At 40.7% G+C, this 17,232-nt stretch overlaps 2 protein-coding genes and 1 long non-coding RNA gene across 7 annotated transcripts in view; 1 reads left to right on the forward strand and 2 right to left on the reverse strand.

Annotated features, from left to right (window-relative positions):
- LOC6534902 (receptor-type guanylate cyclase Gyc76C) overlaps nt 1-17,232 on the forward strand; it is a 55,737-nt gene that overhangs the window by 31,419 nt on the left and 7,086 nt on the right. For all 4 annotated transcript variants that reach the window (XM_015195431.3, XM_002095537.4, XM_039374802.2 and 1 more), the window contains one exon: nt 16,647-16,872. In XM_015195431.3, the coding sequence (XP_015050917.1) occupies nt 16,705-16,872 (168 nt within the window). In that variant the 5' untranslated portion in view covers nt 16,647-16,704. The remainder of the gene's footprint in view (nt 1-16,646; nt 16,873-17,232) is intronic.
- On the reverse strand, nt 1,340-9,085 carry LOC120321609. The gene is made up of 2 exons (XR_005561325.2): nt 1,886-9,085; nt 1,340-1,826 (listed from the first exon to the last, which is right to left on the reverse strand). It is a non-coding gene; the product is annotated as an uncharacterized LOC120321609 (long non-coding RNA).
- Nucleotides 12,970-14,496, reverse strand: LOC6539709. Of its 2 annotated transcripts, XM_015189547.2 has the most exons (2): nt 13,777-13,890; nt 12,970-13,709 (listed from the first exon to the last, which is right to left on the reverse strand). In XM_015189547.2, exons 1-2 carry the CDS (start codon nt 13,788-13,790, stop codon nt 13,169-13,171), a joined length of 555 nt encoding a protein of 184 aa, XP_015045033.1. In that variant the 5' UTR covers nt 13,791-13,890; the 3' UTR covers nt 12,970-13,168. The 2 variants fall into 2 exon arrangements, with proteins under 2 accessions (XP_015045033.1, XP_002086594.1); XM_002086558.4 differs by having other exon boundaries at nt 12,970-14,496.

The raw sequence follows: 17,232 nt of genomic DNA on the forward strand, positions 1-17,232 counted from the left end.
GCTTGTGCGCGAAGAAGTGCAATTGTAATTTTGAGAGTTTTTATGAAAAGTCGTATTTTTAATTTCAGAATCGTGAAAAGCATACCATTGGAAAGGGCTTGAAAAATCCTTTCCAATGATACCCAATTTTTTTTTTTTTTTTTTTAGAGAGGGATCCCCATAGCATATACCGAATCGGCGGTTTTGGCCTGTTTTCGGGTAGTAGTGGGAATATACGGGAGCGAGCGTCTTCACAGCAGTCTCCCCGTTTGGCGCTGAGGAACACAAATGTAAAGTTATCTCTCAAACCTATTTAAAATTATAAGCAACTCTTCTATACATAAATATCTACTCGACGAAGTAAAATCAATACGTAAAATTACACTCAACCCCAAAAGGGATCTCTCTAGCTCATTTTTCCTATTACACCGTTTATACACAAACCTTCTAACAGGATTTTTCTGAAACCTAATAAGTGTTCTAACAAGAATGTTCCAATAAGAATTGCATTTATCCAACTAAATGCGTCTTGACTAATCACAGGTTCGTGTCTCCGCTAAGTACCGCCGCTCCCGAACCGCCGCTCCCGTATATTCCCACTACTACCCGAAAACAGGCCAAAACCGCCGATTCGGTATATGCTATGGGGATCCCTCTCTAAAAAAAAAAAAAAAAAAATTGGGTATCATTGGAAAGGATTTTTCAAGCCCTTTCCAATGGTATGCTTTTCACGATTCTGAAATTAAAAATACGACTTTTCATAAAAACTCTCAAAATTACAATTGCACTTCTTCGCGCACAAGCAATCTTGGAAGGGGGTGCGCACAAGCAATCTTGGAAGGGGTGTACCTGCGCGCACAAGCAGTCATAAGGATGATCGCAAGGGTGGGGGTGAGATTTCTGTTCAAGGCTATGCACCTTACTGTGTCCTCAATTTTCTAGGAAGGTAACTGGTGGTTGGATTATTAGTTGAGAAATATTTAGAAATATCAAACAAACTGGTTATAGGGTCGTGTATACGTATATATAAAAAATCATATAATCATAAAACCGTTAAAAAACCGTCGTTCCCGTATATTCCAGCTACTTTTATTCATTAGCATGGAGGCGTGTGTGGGGATAAAGCCCGAAATACAGACTTCTGAATAAGCCGAAGGTGTTAGCAGACCTATACCTCTCGGATTAGTCTAGGCAAACAGTCAAATCTGAGCAGCCTAAAAATAGACGAGAACTTTGTACAGTGTTTAATTAAATTTAACTTGCTATGACATCTGGTCAATATTTAAATTGTGCTTAATGGTCTTTGACTACTTGCTTTGGTTAGTCGTTTGTGGATTTTCTAATTATAGTTCTGTGTTTCATTAACCGGCTAGGATTTTTATTGATATAATAAATGATCAAGGTTATTTGTGGAGTAAAATGGCTTTCTGCAGTCTAGCAACAGGAACGAATACCCTTTTCAGCCACATATAAGTATATAAATCTAAAGCGCTTATAACCCTGTAAAGTATGCCATGCCCGTTTGCGATTCCGCCGGTCTGTCCGTATGAACGTAGGGATCTCGAAGGTATGAAGTTTTGTAAAACTGTCACCATCTCCCCCACTCTTTCTTCAGCCGAGTAAAAGGTATCTAAATGAATTTGATTATAAAGTCGATGAACACTATTTCTTTTTTATTGAAAATTCAATCAGAATCCGGAATCACAACAAAACTGAAAAATATGAATGGGAAGTCATATAGTCGAGTCAATAGCTCTTGTTTTCCTTCAGTTATCTACTCACTTTCATCGTAACGCGGAAGTCAGCCAAGGGCGCCCAATTTCCATACAACCGGCAGCCGTTGAAGTCTAACAAAAAAACCATTGAAAAATCGAAAAATAAACAAAATTCATTCTCTATCGTCTACCGTTTCGATTTAGTTTCGTCGTCGATTAATTCGACAAAAAAAAAAAACCCGAAATCTCGTGAAATGAATACAAGCTTTAACTGTCATTATTCACGGATCCAAAGCCGAAAGGAAAACAAAGCAAAAGGAGAATAAATTTGTTAAGCGGCAATTAAACGTCTATGGCAACACTTGAAATTCGATTCTAAGACGATGGATCGTTTTTTTCTGGTTCTATAGAGCGGGCTGAGTGGTCTTATAACTGACATTTTCAAGTGATTATATTGTTCAACTCGATTTTGTTTCGCCCTCAGTCAATTATTTGTTTTTGTTTGCCGACGAAATCATTTGGTTATCTTGAGTTCTTATCAAGTGATTCGGTTGTACTTACGTACTACTTAGGTAAACGACAAGTAATTCTCTTCGCCTTCCAATAATTTACGTGAGTGGTTGCGGGAACGGCGATATGGCGAATGTGATAGCTCTTGATTGGAGTCGGAGGCGCCGGGTAATTAGCCTAAAAATATGTGTAAGCCCACGCCGAAAGCCGGCGAGTCCATCAATCAATGAAATGGAATGGAGGCGACGACTTGGCTGCTCCGACATTTCGTCAAAAACGTATGCTAACTGACATTGATTGGCGGCGGAGGGATGCTTTGGCGGTTACAAGTTCAATGGGCTCTATCAGTCAATGAAAATTACTGGAGTCGAATTAGCTCAATCGAATTAGCTCAAGAAGAGTCAATTGAGAGTGGGTTGGGGTACAGATCTTTCTTCGGTCGAATGGGCTAAGTAATACGACAAATCAATGCAAACATGGTTGACTCTAGCGACATTTAAATTTACAAACGGATTTTTTGTTAACTAGGTTTTCTAGTGGAATAATAATTTCAAACTTGATTTATTGATTATATCAAAATTTTTAAATTTAAAGAAAATACCAAAATTCTGTGACCTAAACGTTCAATTATACTTTTTATGTGGTGTTAATTTTAAAACGAAAAGTAAATCATTTCATTCAACCGTGATCATATGAGTGCTACAAGCCTTAAAATAGAAATTCTGGATGGATTAGGATTCGGAAAAAATCCCCAATGACCAAATAGTTGCTCTATATCCGACTCCGTGTGATTCCCCACATAGGTTTAAGTTTTTTCTTAGAATCGAGCCCTCTTTCTTTTGAGTGACTCTGCCATTTTCTAATTTTAATTCACAGAGAGCATTGGGATAAGCATTTAATTTAAATAAAACGGTTTGTCAGATCACTTATTGTTACATAAATTGTTAAAACAAAAAAAACCCCTTGGGAGTAAGCAGAGAGTATCTTTTTCAAGAAAAAAGAGTGCCACTTAAGTATAATCGAACTCTATTAGAAAAGCCGACAAAAATCCAATTACACTTAAAGAGTATTTGATTGGCCGTCATCATTGGATAATTTAAGTAAATGCCAATTAATTGAATCTGACAGAAAAGAAAAGCGAAGACAAAACAAATCGAAAACAACCACATCCAGTTTGGTCAGGTAGCTGTAGCTGGGGGCATCAATAAAAACTAGCAGCTGAAAAAGCTGAAAAAAGCAGAAACCCATTTATCATGTAGTGTCAAATTTGAGGTTTTTGAGGTTTGGAGTTTGGGCATTGTTATCTTGTGACCTGGAAGTCAATGGCCATCGCTGGACTGAGTGGTTAGGTGCCGCCAGTTGGGCTGGGCACGTTTGTAGATGAGCTTCTTTCCTCGGGTATTTTTTATGCGCCGATTGTAATCTTCGAAGGCCCTAACTGCTTAATTAATGCGTTTTCGCTTTCTACTTTTCGGTTGTCGCGTGGCCAGACGATGACAATGACTAATCAGAAAATAGAAGTAGCTTTTTGTCTTCCCGCCAGTCTTGTTTCTTTTTTCGTGTCACTTTTGGCCGGCAATTCTTCTTGGGGGGTTAATTGAAAGACCGCCTGCCTTGAGACCGCCTCTGTTTCGTTGGGTTGAGCAAACAAATTGCATTAATTTGTGTCTTATTATTTAATAACAAAATAAATAGACAACGGCCGACAACGAACTGGAGGTGGGTTTTTAGCACTTTGCTGGCGCCACTTGCCGACCAATTATTTTAATTCCGATCAATTAGGAATCAAACGAATTGCACGGCGCCAAACAAGGATAAGCCGTCTACTGCGTTTTCTTTTAAGCCCTCTTCGTTTGGCCTTCTTTTTGCAGCTTTAAAACTGCAAATTGTTCGGCGAAAACTATTTGCCGTTAAAGGACTTCCCTTTTCAGTTTCGATTCTCGGTTGATGACGCCTTGCCATGAATTCCCAATTTGCCAGGTCCTCAAAAGCAGAATTTTAATTGCGGTTTGTGCGGTTGTCAAGAGGTGTTTTCTGCATATCATATATTATGAGAAATGAAGGACTTTAGCGAGATTTTTCGTTGCACCTTGTGAGATTGGTTTAGTTATGCCATTAATTGTGCTTTCACGTCTGCCAAGTGGCAAAACAACGACCAAAAAAAGGCGAAAACACACTCGTCCCATAACCCCCAACTCCAATCTAAATGTAATAATGACGCTGCACCTATTTCGGAATTTTTTTTATTTGCATTTTCCTCACCCAGCTTTTTTGCAAAACAAATTTGCTGTTCATTTATCGAAATATATTCATTTGAGGCTCGAATCAAATTTTCATACGTAGTCAACTGAACAGTTATATTCGGGGAAACCATAAAACCATAAATTTCGTATTTATTAATGCGCACACACGTGTGTGTGATTGAGTGTGTGGAATAAAGGTGCATGGAATCGATATTTGGAGGCGCCGAAAAGAGCAAAAGTGAATTGCCATGATTATGATAATGGGAATTAAAGACGCTCAGGGGACGACTTTTATCGTCTCGAAGTAGTAGTACCTTCTCGATTGTATGTTGTATGTGTAGTGTACATACTATTAATAATATTTTATGTGCAAAAATATTCCGACCAAGTGGCGGAGGACGTGGGGAAGGCAGCTGGTCGTGTTATCAGCCAACACCCCAAAATAAAACGAATAGAACCTGGGTCGAGATAATGCCGGGTCTGGAGTGCTTGTAGAGCTGCTATATACATACATATGTATGTAGTAATACGCGCAGTCCATCAAATGTGGGCTACGAATCTTTTTTTAGTCGCTCGCACAGCCGGAGCTTTGGCATGTGTAGACACTAAACTTATTAATAAAACATCGAGCCATATCAGCTGCGAGTCTTAAGTTCCCAATCTTCTGCTCGTTTTGGGATCTTTGGCTTTGTGCATTGGATATCGCTTTGGCTTGACTTGGCTCGACTTGGGTTCAGAACGAGTCGCCGTTGCCATTTGCTGTTTGCATATCGCTCTGCCATTAATCGCTGCTGTTTGGTGGCTGTTTTGTTGCTGTTTTGTTGCTGTTTGCTTAAAAAGAACAACAATCACGCATATGTATATATGGCAAGGCGTACAACAACAAATGTTATTTTTAGCTTGGAGTATTTATAAATGGCCTTGGCGTTGAGCTCAGGGCCCCGAGGAGGTGAATAAAGCGGGAGAGTAAGAGTGAGGAATATATGGAGAATCGTATAGTCTGCAACGATCGTTCCAGTTTTATGTTATTTTCTTCTTTCCGAGGCTTGTGTTTTGCCGCTGACTACTGACTTGATAACACGAGGAGATCTCTGCTACAAATCAAACTAAACTGATTTACGTTTCTAGTGTTTTTAACTCTTAGAATGATATATAAATAATGAAAAAATTACTGTTTTATGAGCGCCTCTAATCTGTTGGTTCTTAAGCATTTCAGATTGTATAGCACATATATTTTATGTCACCTTAGTGTAGGTGGACTTCTGACCCACAGTGTTAATCATACCTGTTGCTGTATAACATTGAATTTAATTCTAGAAATATTTTCGATTGGTTTGCTTAGTAATTCAGACTGATTAGTGAATTTCCAATTTACCCACAGCAATTTCTCCTCAATATCCACCAATTCAATCCTCGAGTTTCCCTCGGGTGAACTCAACATTCATTCAACCATTTTGACAGCTGCAACTTGAGGAATGTACTCATACTTACCCTTGACTCTTATCGCGCTGCACCCCGCACTTCATACGTATTTTTCAGACAGGAACTGTCGCTTTACATAATGGCTTAATTTCTAAAAGGAGAAGAATAATATTAATGAACAGCGTTTCCTCACCAATGCTCAAGAAATTATTACGTATACGCCACATTGCACACAGCTTGAGGGGGAAAAGATTTGAAATTGGTTTTGGTGGGTTTGGCGGACTTGGAATGCTGACTCTGCTGGCCAGAGAGCAGAGAATGAGCTGGGCGGGAATGAGCCATATAACTGGCCACTATAGTTAACAAAAATAATAATAATAATACCAGTTAAACCACTTTGCGTGCAATGGCAGACACAGAGGCAGCACCAGCACCAGCACCAGCAACAGCAGCAGCAACTTGCATGGAACTTGTTAAATTGTTAAACCCATCAAGACAACCCAGCCCCAAGTAGTTGGAGCCAGTCCATCCAGCCAGCCAGATACCCAGATAGTCAGGCAGCCACCCTGTCACCCAAACAAATGCAAACTGGACAAGATGGCAAGGACTGCTGAGGAGCAAGTGGAGAGCACACTCCTAAAAACGTATACTTCGATTCATAAAAACTCGAATGGACTCGAATAAAATACAAAAACAATTGAAATACCTAACAGATTTTACCATTAAGGATTTGATTGAAATGGAGTTGAAAGTCTTGCAACGTAGGCGAGGTATCTCTTTAATTCAATTTGGATAATTATTCATTCTCTTCAAAAAATCTTATGCTATTTCCTTCAGTTGGCAGAGAAATGCGCTATTACGATTATTTTCAATTTTTTCAAGTGCATCTATCCAGATGTGACGCCGAGGCCACGTCGCGACGAATTGGCTAGGAAATACTCTTGAGAGCCTGTGAAGGCATCGATGAAATAGAAAACATTTCTAATAGGCGGCAAGGCGAAATGGAAGAGAGGCGTTGAAACTGGATAATCTTGATAGGGGAACTTTTTGCTGCATTGATTAGGAATGGAGGAGCTCCAATTTAGCCAGAATATTAGTTGGGGACTCTCAGCAGATGCGGTCTGGGTGGTTCTATTAGGTTTTTGCATTCAAAAATAAATGAGAAACAAAAATTAAATTTATAAAGTGATAGTTGACTGGCAAATAGTCTTTGTCAAACTTATTATAGGGCGATGACTATCGTAAAAAAGGTCCTTTGAAAATTGCAGAGCATTTGGATTCAAAATGATGATGCTGAACATTAGTCAAGACAAGCTGGTGTTCATTTTACTGACATACAAGCGATTTGATTTTCATTCGTTTTTCATTTACAGATTTTGTAGAATCCCAAGAATTCATGGCCGAAAGGCATTGTAGCATTTTATTTGCCAACTGAATGGATTCCCCCTTAGTAACTACTTTCGGGCGAATCGGAAATTCTGTTTCCTGTTGGCACTCAACCCGTTTTTTGGGAGAAAATGGATGACGATGTGCATGAGGAATGGGTACATCTCCTAACACGAGATGAGCTTCCGAGCTAAAGTCGGCAAAGTCGAGAGCTCTGCAGCTCGGCTTGACTTGAGTTGTTGGGCTTTTTTGCTTTTGCTGTTGTATTTTGTGCCTTTTGGCGGCCGTTGCACATGTGGCGCGTATTCAAGTATTTCCCCACGGTCTATTTTTAGAAAATCCAGTTTTTTGGCAGCACCAACACTGTGGCAGCTCCCCAGTCTGCTTTGCATGACAATCCGAGAGGAAGCGAGAGGGTCCGAGCGGAGACAGAGATGGCCGCAGCGATGCCGACCTGCAGCGCCAGCACAGATTGCAGGCTCCTCCGCCACTCATAACTCCTCAAAGCTCCACCGCTCATAAATGTTTCACTTCGCGGCAGAGTTCAACTCAGCACAATTTTTGGCAACGACCTCAGAAGTCGCTGCAAGGCCTTCACTTTCACACGACCCAAAGCTGCAGCTCGGACGCGCTGCCCAGTAATGGTTAGGACCAGTCGTAACGCCTCTCCTATCCTTATCGCGCTTTTCTCTCTACACTTCGAAAATAAGCTATTCTAAAAATGCATATATGGCTTTGGCTTCTGTGAAGTGTCGATTTATGTTCTTGATCACTATAGAAGAAGTCAATCTACAATGATCATGATAGTACAAAAGTTTCAGAAATCTTAAGAGTACTATCTCCTTATACTTGGGAAAGACAGCCCTGAACTATCTTGATGTACATCAACATTGCTAGTAAATGGATTTCCACTGCTGTTGAGCTCTTTTGCCCATGAATTGTTTGCAGTGCAGTTGTGTCTTTCTCTTTGTGGCTTCGTTTGGGCTGTGCCTTGCTTGTTAAATGCCAAAGCTGCCGTCATGGGTTGTCTCCTTTTACGGACAGCAAAACGGCGCCTCATAATGGAATGAGCTCAGGGGCTACCGAGGGGATGAAGTTTCAGTTGGAGCTGCAACTAAGGCATCGCACAGCTCCCCTTTTCCATAACCCGGCCTCATCATCATCAGTGTCGCTTTTGGTCTCTTTGAAAGTGAAATTTCGGTTTGTAACACATGTGCTGACAATGCTGCCACATTCTCGTCCTCTTTCCAACTCAACCAGGCGAAGAATGATCTTAAATGGAAACACTTTTCCACTGAGAAACTCATTTTGATGTGTGCAGTGTCAGTGGGTTGGATGGATAATTAACAACAATGAGAAAGTAAGTTAGGAGACTAATTTCACTTCGAAGCCCTAACAAATGGCTTCAAATTTCATGTGAAATTCATTTTATTTCAAAGCAGTGTATTTTCTTGATTTGTCTTTTCATTTATATTTAAATATATATAAAGACAAGCTGTTGGTATGCGTAATTTGCCTTCAAGAGAAAATTGTAAGTGAATTTGTGCGATTTAAAATGTCATCATATTTCAGCAATGAAAATAATAATGAAGAGACTTAAGACGGATTAAAATTCATTCCAAAATAGAGAACGTTAAGCAGAATGGACTTAGTCGCTTCTACATTTGGGATTTTACTCAGGACTCTCGAATAATAAAGAGAGAAATGAACATCGTTATTCAACCTTTAATTTATTCAAGCCAAAAAAGTGTCATACGAATGACTCAGCACATTATGGTCATCAAAGAATTTAAAACAAATGTATATTTTTTCTGGGAAAAGCGAAAATGGGTTTTTCTTTCACTTTTTCGCTAGATTTTTCGATTACCATTTTTGTTCTTCCATTACCTCAACAATGACGTTAACTAGGATTATTTGCCCCTCACTTTAAAAGTTCAAGGGTATGATGGTTCGGTGAGACATGACAGTTCATACTGAACGCTTTTAAATGTCTAAGAAAGTAAATACATCATTCAACACCACTAATCAGCAATTATTGACGAGGTGAGGAATATAAGTAAATAATGGTCTCATCCATTTGTTTATTTTTCTATTTGAATTTTTATCATGGACAAATTGAAGTTTAAGCATCATTTGTTTTCCCTGATTGCTTCCCATGAAACTGTTATTGTTGGCGAACTCTGTTCACTTTCATTCAACAAATTTCATGCTGGTTGTATTTGGGCATTGATGCTCGATTTCAATTCGAATCACGGATTTTCCGACCCAGGAGATAGAGGTGGAAAATGTTTGTGAAATGAAGGGGAGATTTCGTTTGTGTTCTAATTTGATTGCAGAGTGCCATAGAGAAGGAGAACGTTCTGAAAACTGTTTCAGTTCGTAAATCCGAGCAGTGGGAGAAATAAAAAACCTGTAATTTCAATATTCTGGAAGGTGGGTTGAATGGAGGTAATCTCACCCGATTACCAATATATTTAATTCAAAATACCCATCAGAACAACAGGACGGCCGCAACTAATTTATGTTAGCTTAAAAATCATAATAACCTCAATTTAAGCACAGTTGTATTAGATGTGCGAATACTACTTTTGTTCTAGCTGTTATTTTACATTTGGCGTACTATTTGCGGCCATTGGCTATACAATCGGCTCGCCCGTCATGAGCTGTCGGCATCGCAAGACTCCGTCCTGAAAAGGCCAATCCTTCGTCCTGTTGCACGGAGTGTCCTTGCGGCGATGGAGCTCCTATGACCGGGCCAAGATGGGCATTCATTTGTCATACACATTTGACAGGGTCCTGTCTCCTCCTGTCCCGTCCCGCATCGCCGGTCAACTTTCAGTTACCCGTTGAGGCGTAAATTTAAAGGCTCGTCCGTCACTTCTCATTATTGGATTGGAGTCCCTTTTCCCCAAACTTCTAATTAGAAATGGCCCTCTCACATGGGCTCTCGCTCGCTGAAAGCGTCTCGAAGGACGATGAAATCAAATTGCACATTTGGGCTCGATAATCTAACTAATGGTGGCCCATTTAAGGCCCAACAGCACCATCTCAGTCCATTCATAGGGGCCTTTGAACCCTTTTTCCGAGACTCTCCACGTGCGGGTTTCTGTGTGGTGAGATAATGTTTCATTGTGCGACAGTTTTTGTGCCACGGGTTTGTTGGGGTCTCCTCTTGTGGGGTTAACTTGTTGATGATTGATAGCAGCCAGCGGATTTAAATGGCTGTCTCTGTGGGTGTGGAACTGTCCTTGAACTGATTGTGCCACCGAGGCGAATAACAAATAATCGCAAATCGAAAATAAATTGAATCTCGTAGGGGAATTTAAAGTTCTACGATGGCTTGGTTTTATCAGCAGCTGTTGGTATTTTTTAGATCTCTTTATATTGTTAGGAACCTGTAGGTTTGGTGGATTGTAAAGAATTCTACTGGCATTCATATGGAGTTATTTTGGTCACATTATCATGTTATACATGACTAACTAAAAGGGTCCAAAAGTGCGGAAAAATGTGGATGTCCCTGAAAAGCAAGCTACACTTTTTTGGCTTGTGCTTTATAAGCTAAATATACCCAAATAAAAATTAAGCCACTTTTTAATTTTTATTTGATGTCAATACCTTTTCTAAAGCATCAGGGAAACATAAAAGGCGTAATTGTCTACGGCTTGTTTTTTGTAATTTTGAGCTTGGATCAAAAAGCTTCGCGAAAAAAATGAATAAAAAAGAAAACAATCGTTCTGACAGATGCGAGATTGAATTGGAAGTGAAACTGAGAATGGCGCTGGGGTATATGATATGGTATGGTATGAGAGGCATGGTAAGGCGTGTGCTGTAGGACTTTAAACCCGGCAGTGAGTCAATGAGTGTACTCGATGACAATTGTCGGCGGCAGAGGCACGCACATTGTGATGGTGCGTGATGTTTGTGTTTATATATGACCCCCCTGGGAAACCCCCAGATTTTTGGTTCCTCGAACATCGCCACTTCCCCCACTTGCCTGCGGGCAGCCCCCTTGGTGTTGTTTGTTTGTCGAAATATGTGCAATGTAATGTCGTGTTGGTTTATCCAACGGCCAATGGATTGTCGTGTTCGCGTCTGGTTTCTATTTTTAGTATGCAGGTTTTATTTTTAGACAACCAGACAATTTGTATGTTAGTATGTGTATACACACGTGCAGCAGCAAACAACTTCGTCTGAAAAGTGCAATAAAGACGATTCCCCGCCCCTACAAAAAAATCCCACTGCAACTTGTTGCGCTGTGCGACAGAGAGGATGGGTGCAGTGAGCGAGATGGAGGCAGCCAGAGAGCCAGAGAAAAAGAGAGCATCATGTTAACTGCGACCCACGTTGCGGCTACGCGATTTTTGTATTTTCACATTACACAACTTGTAGCTCTTTATTTTTTGATTACAACTCAGTTGCACGTTCTCTCCCTACGATTTCCTCTCTCATTTTCTCTATTTCTCTGTTTTGGCCTCTCCGGCTGCTTCTCACATTTAACGTTAAACGTTTTATCACGTCTTGCGACTCTGTTTTCGATTTGTTTCTCATATTTTCTTTGATATGTGATTCTATTTTTAGAAGCTCCGCCTCTCTTCTCTTCTCTCCTCTCTATCTCTCTCTCGCACTCTCTGTTTACTTTATAAATATTTAAATTGTTGTCACGTACTAAGTTCTTAATAGGTTACGTTATGTGTTTATTTAACTCATTTTGATTAGAAGTCGAGAAAAATACGGCAGAGCCACACGCGCACCGCATACCCACTCGATTCCCGTTACAAAGTTAAACTTTAACTTTTGCGCTTTTGTTATTAAAGCCACTCGATTTTCGGTTAGCAGGGAGGCCAAAAGCAAACAGCCCACAGCAACATAAGTATAAAATCCCCCACGCAGATGTTCGGCTCTCCCGAACTAATTGTTTACTCAAGTGTAATTAGGTAAGAGGAATAGAAAATGGGCAAATATCAACAGAACGGTAAATACGTGCTCACACTTAAATAATTTTTAATATCATTATTTAGTTCAGCGTTAATTAGGAGTTTAATTTTTCACCCGCTCACATGTACATGACCAGCTGCGCAAAAGTGAGGGGTAAAGTACAATTGCGTATTGGAATTTTAGACTGAAAACGCGGCACTTGGCAAATTGAAAGTTGATAAAGTGACTTGCAAAAGTGTCTTATGTTCTTTCCTTAAATCCGACGATTAACTTCGTGCTGGCAGCTTTTTAAAGCAACTTTTAATTAAATGACAGAGACACGACGCTACTGTCTTCTTCCTCGACTATTGGATACTTGTTGATAAGATGGATAAGATAGAGATGTGCACACGAGAGTCACCTAGCGGCGGTTAGTGATTCGCAGGATCCTGACATATTTACGGCCAAGAAGTTACTACCCTCTCTCTGCAGGGTTTTGCCTGCATGCTTATTTCTTGCTCATTTTTATAGTTTTTGAGATATCGATGATTTTACGGACAGACAGACAGACGGAGATGGAGCGATTGAATCGAATATTGATTATAAGTAAAAATTTACTTTGTAGGGTTGGTGCCTTTCCTTCTACCTGATCTATACTTTTCAACCAATCGTTTATACCCATTTACTCTACAAGCAATGAGTATAGCAATTTATATTCATACATTTTAGTTCAATACATTACTGTAGATTACGGATAGATTTACTATCTAGCTAAATCTGTCTTAAGGAAACAAAATAAATTGGCGTTCGTTATTTATTAGTTAATGGTCAACTAAGAATTTTGAATTAAATTTCTAAACGCTTAAAACACAAATTTGGCTATAGTAAACTTGAGATTTAGACCGTAAATAGTCCCAGAAATGGGTTCCGAAATGTTGGCCCGTGCCTAGATCGACGTCCTTGAATGTAAGTAAGGTGCAAGTGAACCGGCCCATATGATCAATGCGATGGCCGGGGGATGTTCATCTTAGCCGGCTTCTTCAGGTCTCCCGCGATCTTTTTGATGGCCGGCGGGATGCGCTTGGCCACCCCCGGTTGAGAACTAAGGAAGGAGATTTCGAAGAGTGAGGGCCGGCTGGAGTAGACGTTGTGTAACATGCTGATGAACCAGAAGAGCAAGTCGTCCATGCTCTGGAGCGTGCACTGGGCGAAGACGGCGCCCGCATCCCGGCCGTGTTGATGGGAGTCGAAGAGGGCGACGATCGAAGCCCGGAAATCGAAGGTCACCATCACCGTTCGACTGTCCGCAATGATGGCCGCGAAGAGGTTCGTGGGCATATTGTCCCTCACGCTGGCCTGCTGGAACACCTGCAACGTGATCTGAAAAATCCGCGACAGCTGCACGGCCACGTTCCGGTTGTACATGGGACTGCTGGGATCGGCCTCCATGTGCGTGTAGAACCACTCCTCCAGCCGGAAGTTCATCTTGTGCTGCGACCGAATGGCGGCGATCGCATCCGGAATGTTGAGGTTAAGATTCCTGGAGTGCGGCGTGTTAGTTGTAATCACATTGTGGTAGACGTTGTTCCCGTCGTTAATGGCGTTACCGAATAGCTCCCATCCCCGCAACGGCAGATCAGAAACCCTGTGATAGAATCTCTCCGCCTTGGCCACTTTGTCGGCCAGAATCAGGGAAATGAGGGTGCAGGAATTGGTACCGCTCTGCTGGTACTCTCCGAATCGAGATTGACAGAAGTCGCGCGGGAACCACCAGATGTTTAGGTTGTCGATCTGCTCGTGAATGGCCATGGCGCCGGGTTTTTTATCGCCCGGGGATCGGTTCTTCCTCCTCGGATCCTGTGTACTGCGACGTCCTAATCTGAGGTTGCGTTTCCGGATCCTGGTGCTCCGGAGACCCAGTGGTAAACCCGGCCCTGGCGCTGTCTCCGAAGTGCCGCTGTCACATAGTTTACGAGTGCGACCACCCCTCGGCTTTAAGGCGCACGTGTGGGGATGGAGATGGATTATTTGGGGATCTGGGAATCGATCCCGTCAGCAGCACTTTGTCCTCGGAATCGGGATCGAACTCAGGATTGCGGCAACTCCTCTGCACTCTTCTACGCTCTAAGCACGGGTTTTGGATTTCAAGCAAACATTGAATTTTGAGTGTCTTTTGCCGGAGGAGCGTTCGACGGGTAAAGGTGAAAACTTTCGAGTCGGAAAGACAAAAAATTTCTAGACCAACAGCTGACAAATAACGAACATGATGTGAGATTGGAGACCTACGGGGATCTGATTATGAAAATGAGTGCGTATTTGACGCAATTTTAAAAGGTACTGATACGGTCTGAACGTTAAGTATGCTGGGTCCTTGAATTTATTTTTTCCATTTAAAATAGTTCTAGTTCAGGCTTCATTTTCCAACCCTTTAAAATGTGCCAATATTTAATTATTTCTACAAATAATTATGTTTAAGTGGCAGAGATTTTTAAAGATTGAATAAGGTTTGATTTACTCCGATATGTGGCACAGCATCCATTGAACTCCGAGTCTACTCCATCGCAGCAGATGGATGATTCCATTCCATGATAACAGCACAGGCTTAAGTATTTCTCCACTTAAATAATGAAATACATAGAACAATCTACGTATTAAATAGGCATATCTCTTAATCATCATTCTGCGAGAGACTATTTCCGCTTTAGCCACACATAACTGTATTTAAGTCCAATTCTTGGAAGCGCGTTTCGCATTGTGTCAAAATGGTGCGCAAATATTTATCAGTGGCGCCGAAATTTAGCTAGCCCGGCCAAGTAGTTCTAATTTTAAATTGCAACATTGATGAATATACAGCTTAAGAAAACATATATGGTATGCGAAGTGTGTCGAAAATGCAAATTTATGGCTGTGTGAGCATTTCGTCGATTGTTGTTGATTGAGATTGGGGTGCTCTAAAGATTACCCGTCTAAGTGGCAACATTCTTAATTCCTCTAATACTTTCGGTCGAAATTATCAGGAAATTTCATGAAGGATTTAGACATGGAATGCAGTGAGTCATTTTCCAACGGCTCTAATCATTTCTTAAAGATATATGCACATATTTTAGTTGTGTGGCTTTAATGTGTTTTTTGACTTTAGTTTTGAATTAAAGTTCGCTGGAATCGCTTTTTTTCTGACCTATTATTAATAAAGACATTCAGAGATACTTATATCAACATACATTGATATAAATTATTTTTCTATTTATTTTAATGATGGAGATTTTAATGTTCGCTTATCAGCCGATGTCCTATTGGTTTGCGGCAACCCCTCTTAATTTAACAGAATTAAATTTCAGTATTACAATCAGATTGTTGCCCTATATTCCGTTTCATACTGGCTTTCGCATTTCCTTTATTCTTTTAATTAAACTTACACGTGAGCCTGTTGAAAAAAAAACAAACAAGGATGAACGCCATTATCCGACCGAACAGTTGAGTAATCCAATCCCATGGAATAAGCTTTCACTTTAGCGCAAACAATCAGGACAATGCTGTGGGGAAAGTGGATGGGGGTGGTGTTCGCGTGGGCAGGGATAATAACAAACAAATATCTGAAACAAAATCGCCAGCGATATATATTTAATGCCTCAAACGAAATTGCATAATGGCAAAATCAACGCATGCATAATTAATAATAACAAGCTGTGCGCTCCGCATTACAGGCCTTCATTCCTGAGGATATATGGCATTCCTGGCCGAAAGAGGCCTCTGCAGTAAGCTACTTATCAGTGATTCGCTCCTAATTCCCATGGCGAAGAACTGAACTGAACAGACTAATTAAAAAATTCCTAAGCTCGTTTCGGCTGCTGACGAGTGAGTGGTCAACGATATTGATGTTGGCCATTCCAACATTTGACATTTCCCTGCGTGGGCACTTGCTTGGCATCCTGTTGCCTGGTGGAGGACACCCAACGTCATTTCGCTTTGCGTCCTTTCCGACACTCAGCAGCTCCAGCTTATTGATAAACCGAGAAAAATGTTCGCCTTGCTTCATCCTTAACTTTTTTTTGTGTTTACTCAAAAGCATATAATTGAATTGCTATAGTTTATTACATTTTTATAGATATTTTGTACGGACTCAAAAGTGATTTTTAATAATTATATGTATTTCAGAGGCTTTAATAATATATCCTGACATCATTTATTCTCTGTGTTCTGGACAGTCGGTCTGCTGCTTTCCAGCTTCTCTGCCTTGCAGCTCTTTCGTCTGAATCAAGCCAAGTGTCTGAAATGCGTTCAGCATGCTGTTTTCTATTTGTGTTTGCCTTTGTCAAACATGCATTTTTATTATGCAAAGGGGTCCTTGGCAGTTTCAATTGCATCCTCACTTAGCTTTGCTTCGGTCCTGGTCATGTTCCTATTCCTGTGCCTGTGCTTGTGCTTGTGCCTCTTCTGGTCCTGCTCTCAACTGATCCTTCTTCTCCGTTCATTGCAGTGTGAGAATCCGTTGGAACCCATAGGCGTCGCGCTGAACGGCCCCGGCCTAAGGGGCCATGACGCGTTGGCCCTTTAATCTACTACTCTTGCTGTCGGTGGCAGTACGCGACTGTAGCAATCATCGCACTGTCCTCACAGTCGGCTACCTAACGGCCCTCACTGGCGATCTCAAGACGCGTCAGGGACTGGCCATTTCCGGTGCCCTGACTATGGCCCTGGATGAGGTAAGTGCAGGCTTAGATTTAGTTGTAAGTTGCACTTGTGATGCATACTAATTGGACAAAAAGATATTAAATATTGTAGATCGGAAAAGATTTATTCATAATCTGCTCAATATTTGTATAATAATAATAATAATAATACTTAACGAGGTGAAACATTTAGTTTTGAAAGAAGAATTGTTTAGAGATATGTTTTTTCCCCTTTTGTCAGTACATACTGTTCTTAAGAAATTAATAGTAGATTAACAAAAATATATGCAGAAATATATAAAATTGAAGCAATATTTGCTCCTTATATACTACTTCCTGCAAATGTTCAAATGCGTTTTCAAGGCTCTTTGCTTAATATCGCTGAAAGTTCAA

The sequence above is a fragment of the Drosophila yakuba genome, chromosome 3L (genome assembly GCF_016746365.2).
Source record: "Drosophila yakuba strain Tai18E2 chromosome 3L, Prin_Dyak_Tai18E2_2.1, whole genome shotgun sequence".
Taxonomy (NCBI): domain Eukaryota; kingdom Metazoa; phylum Arthropoda; class Insecta; order Diptera; family Drosophilidae; genus Drosophila; species Drosophila yakuba.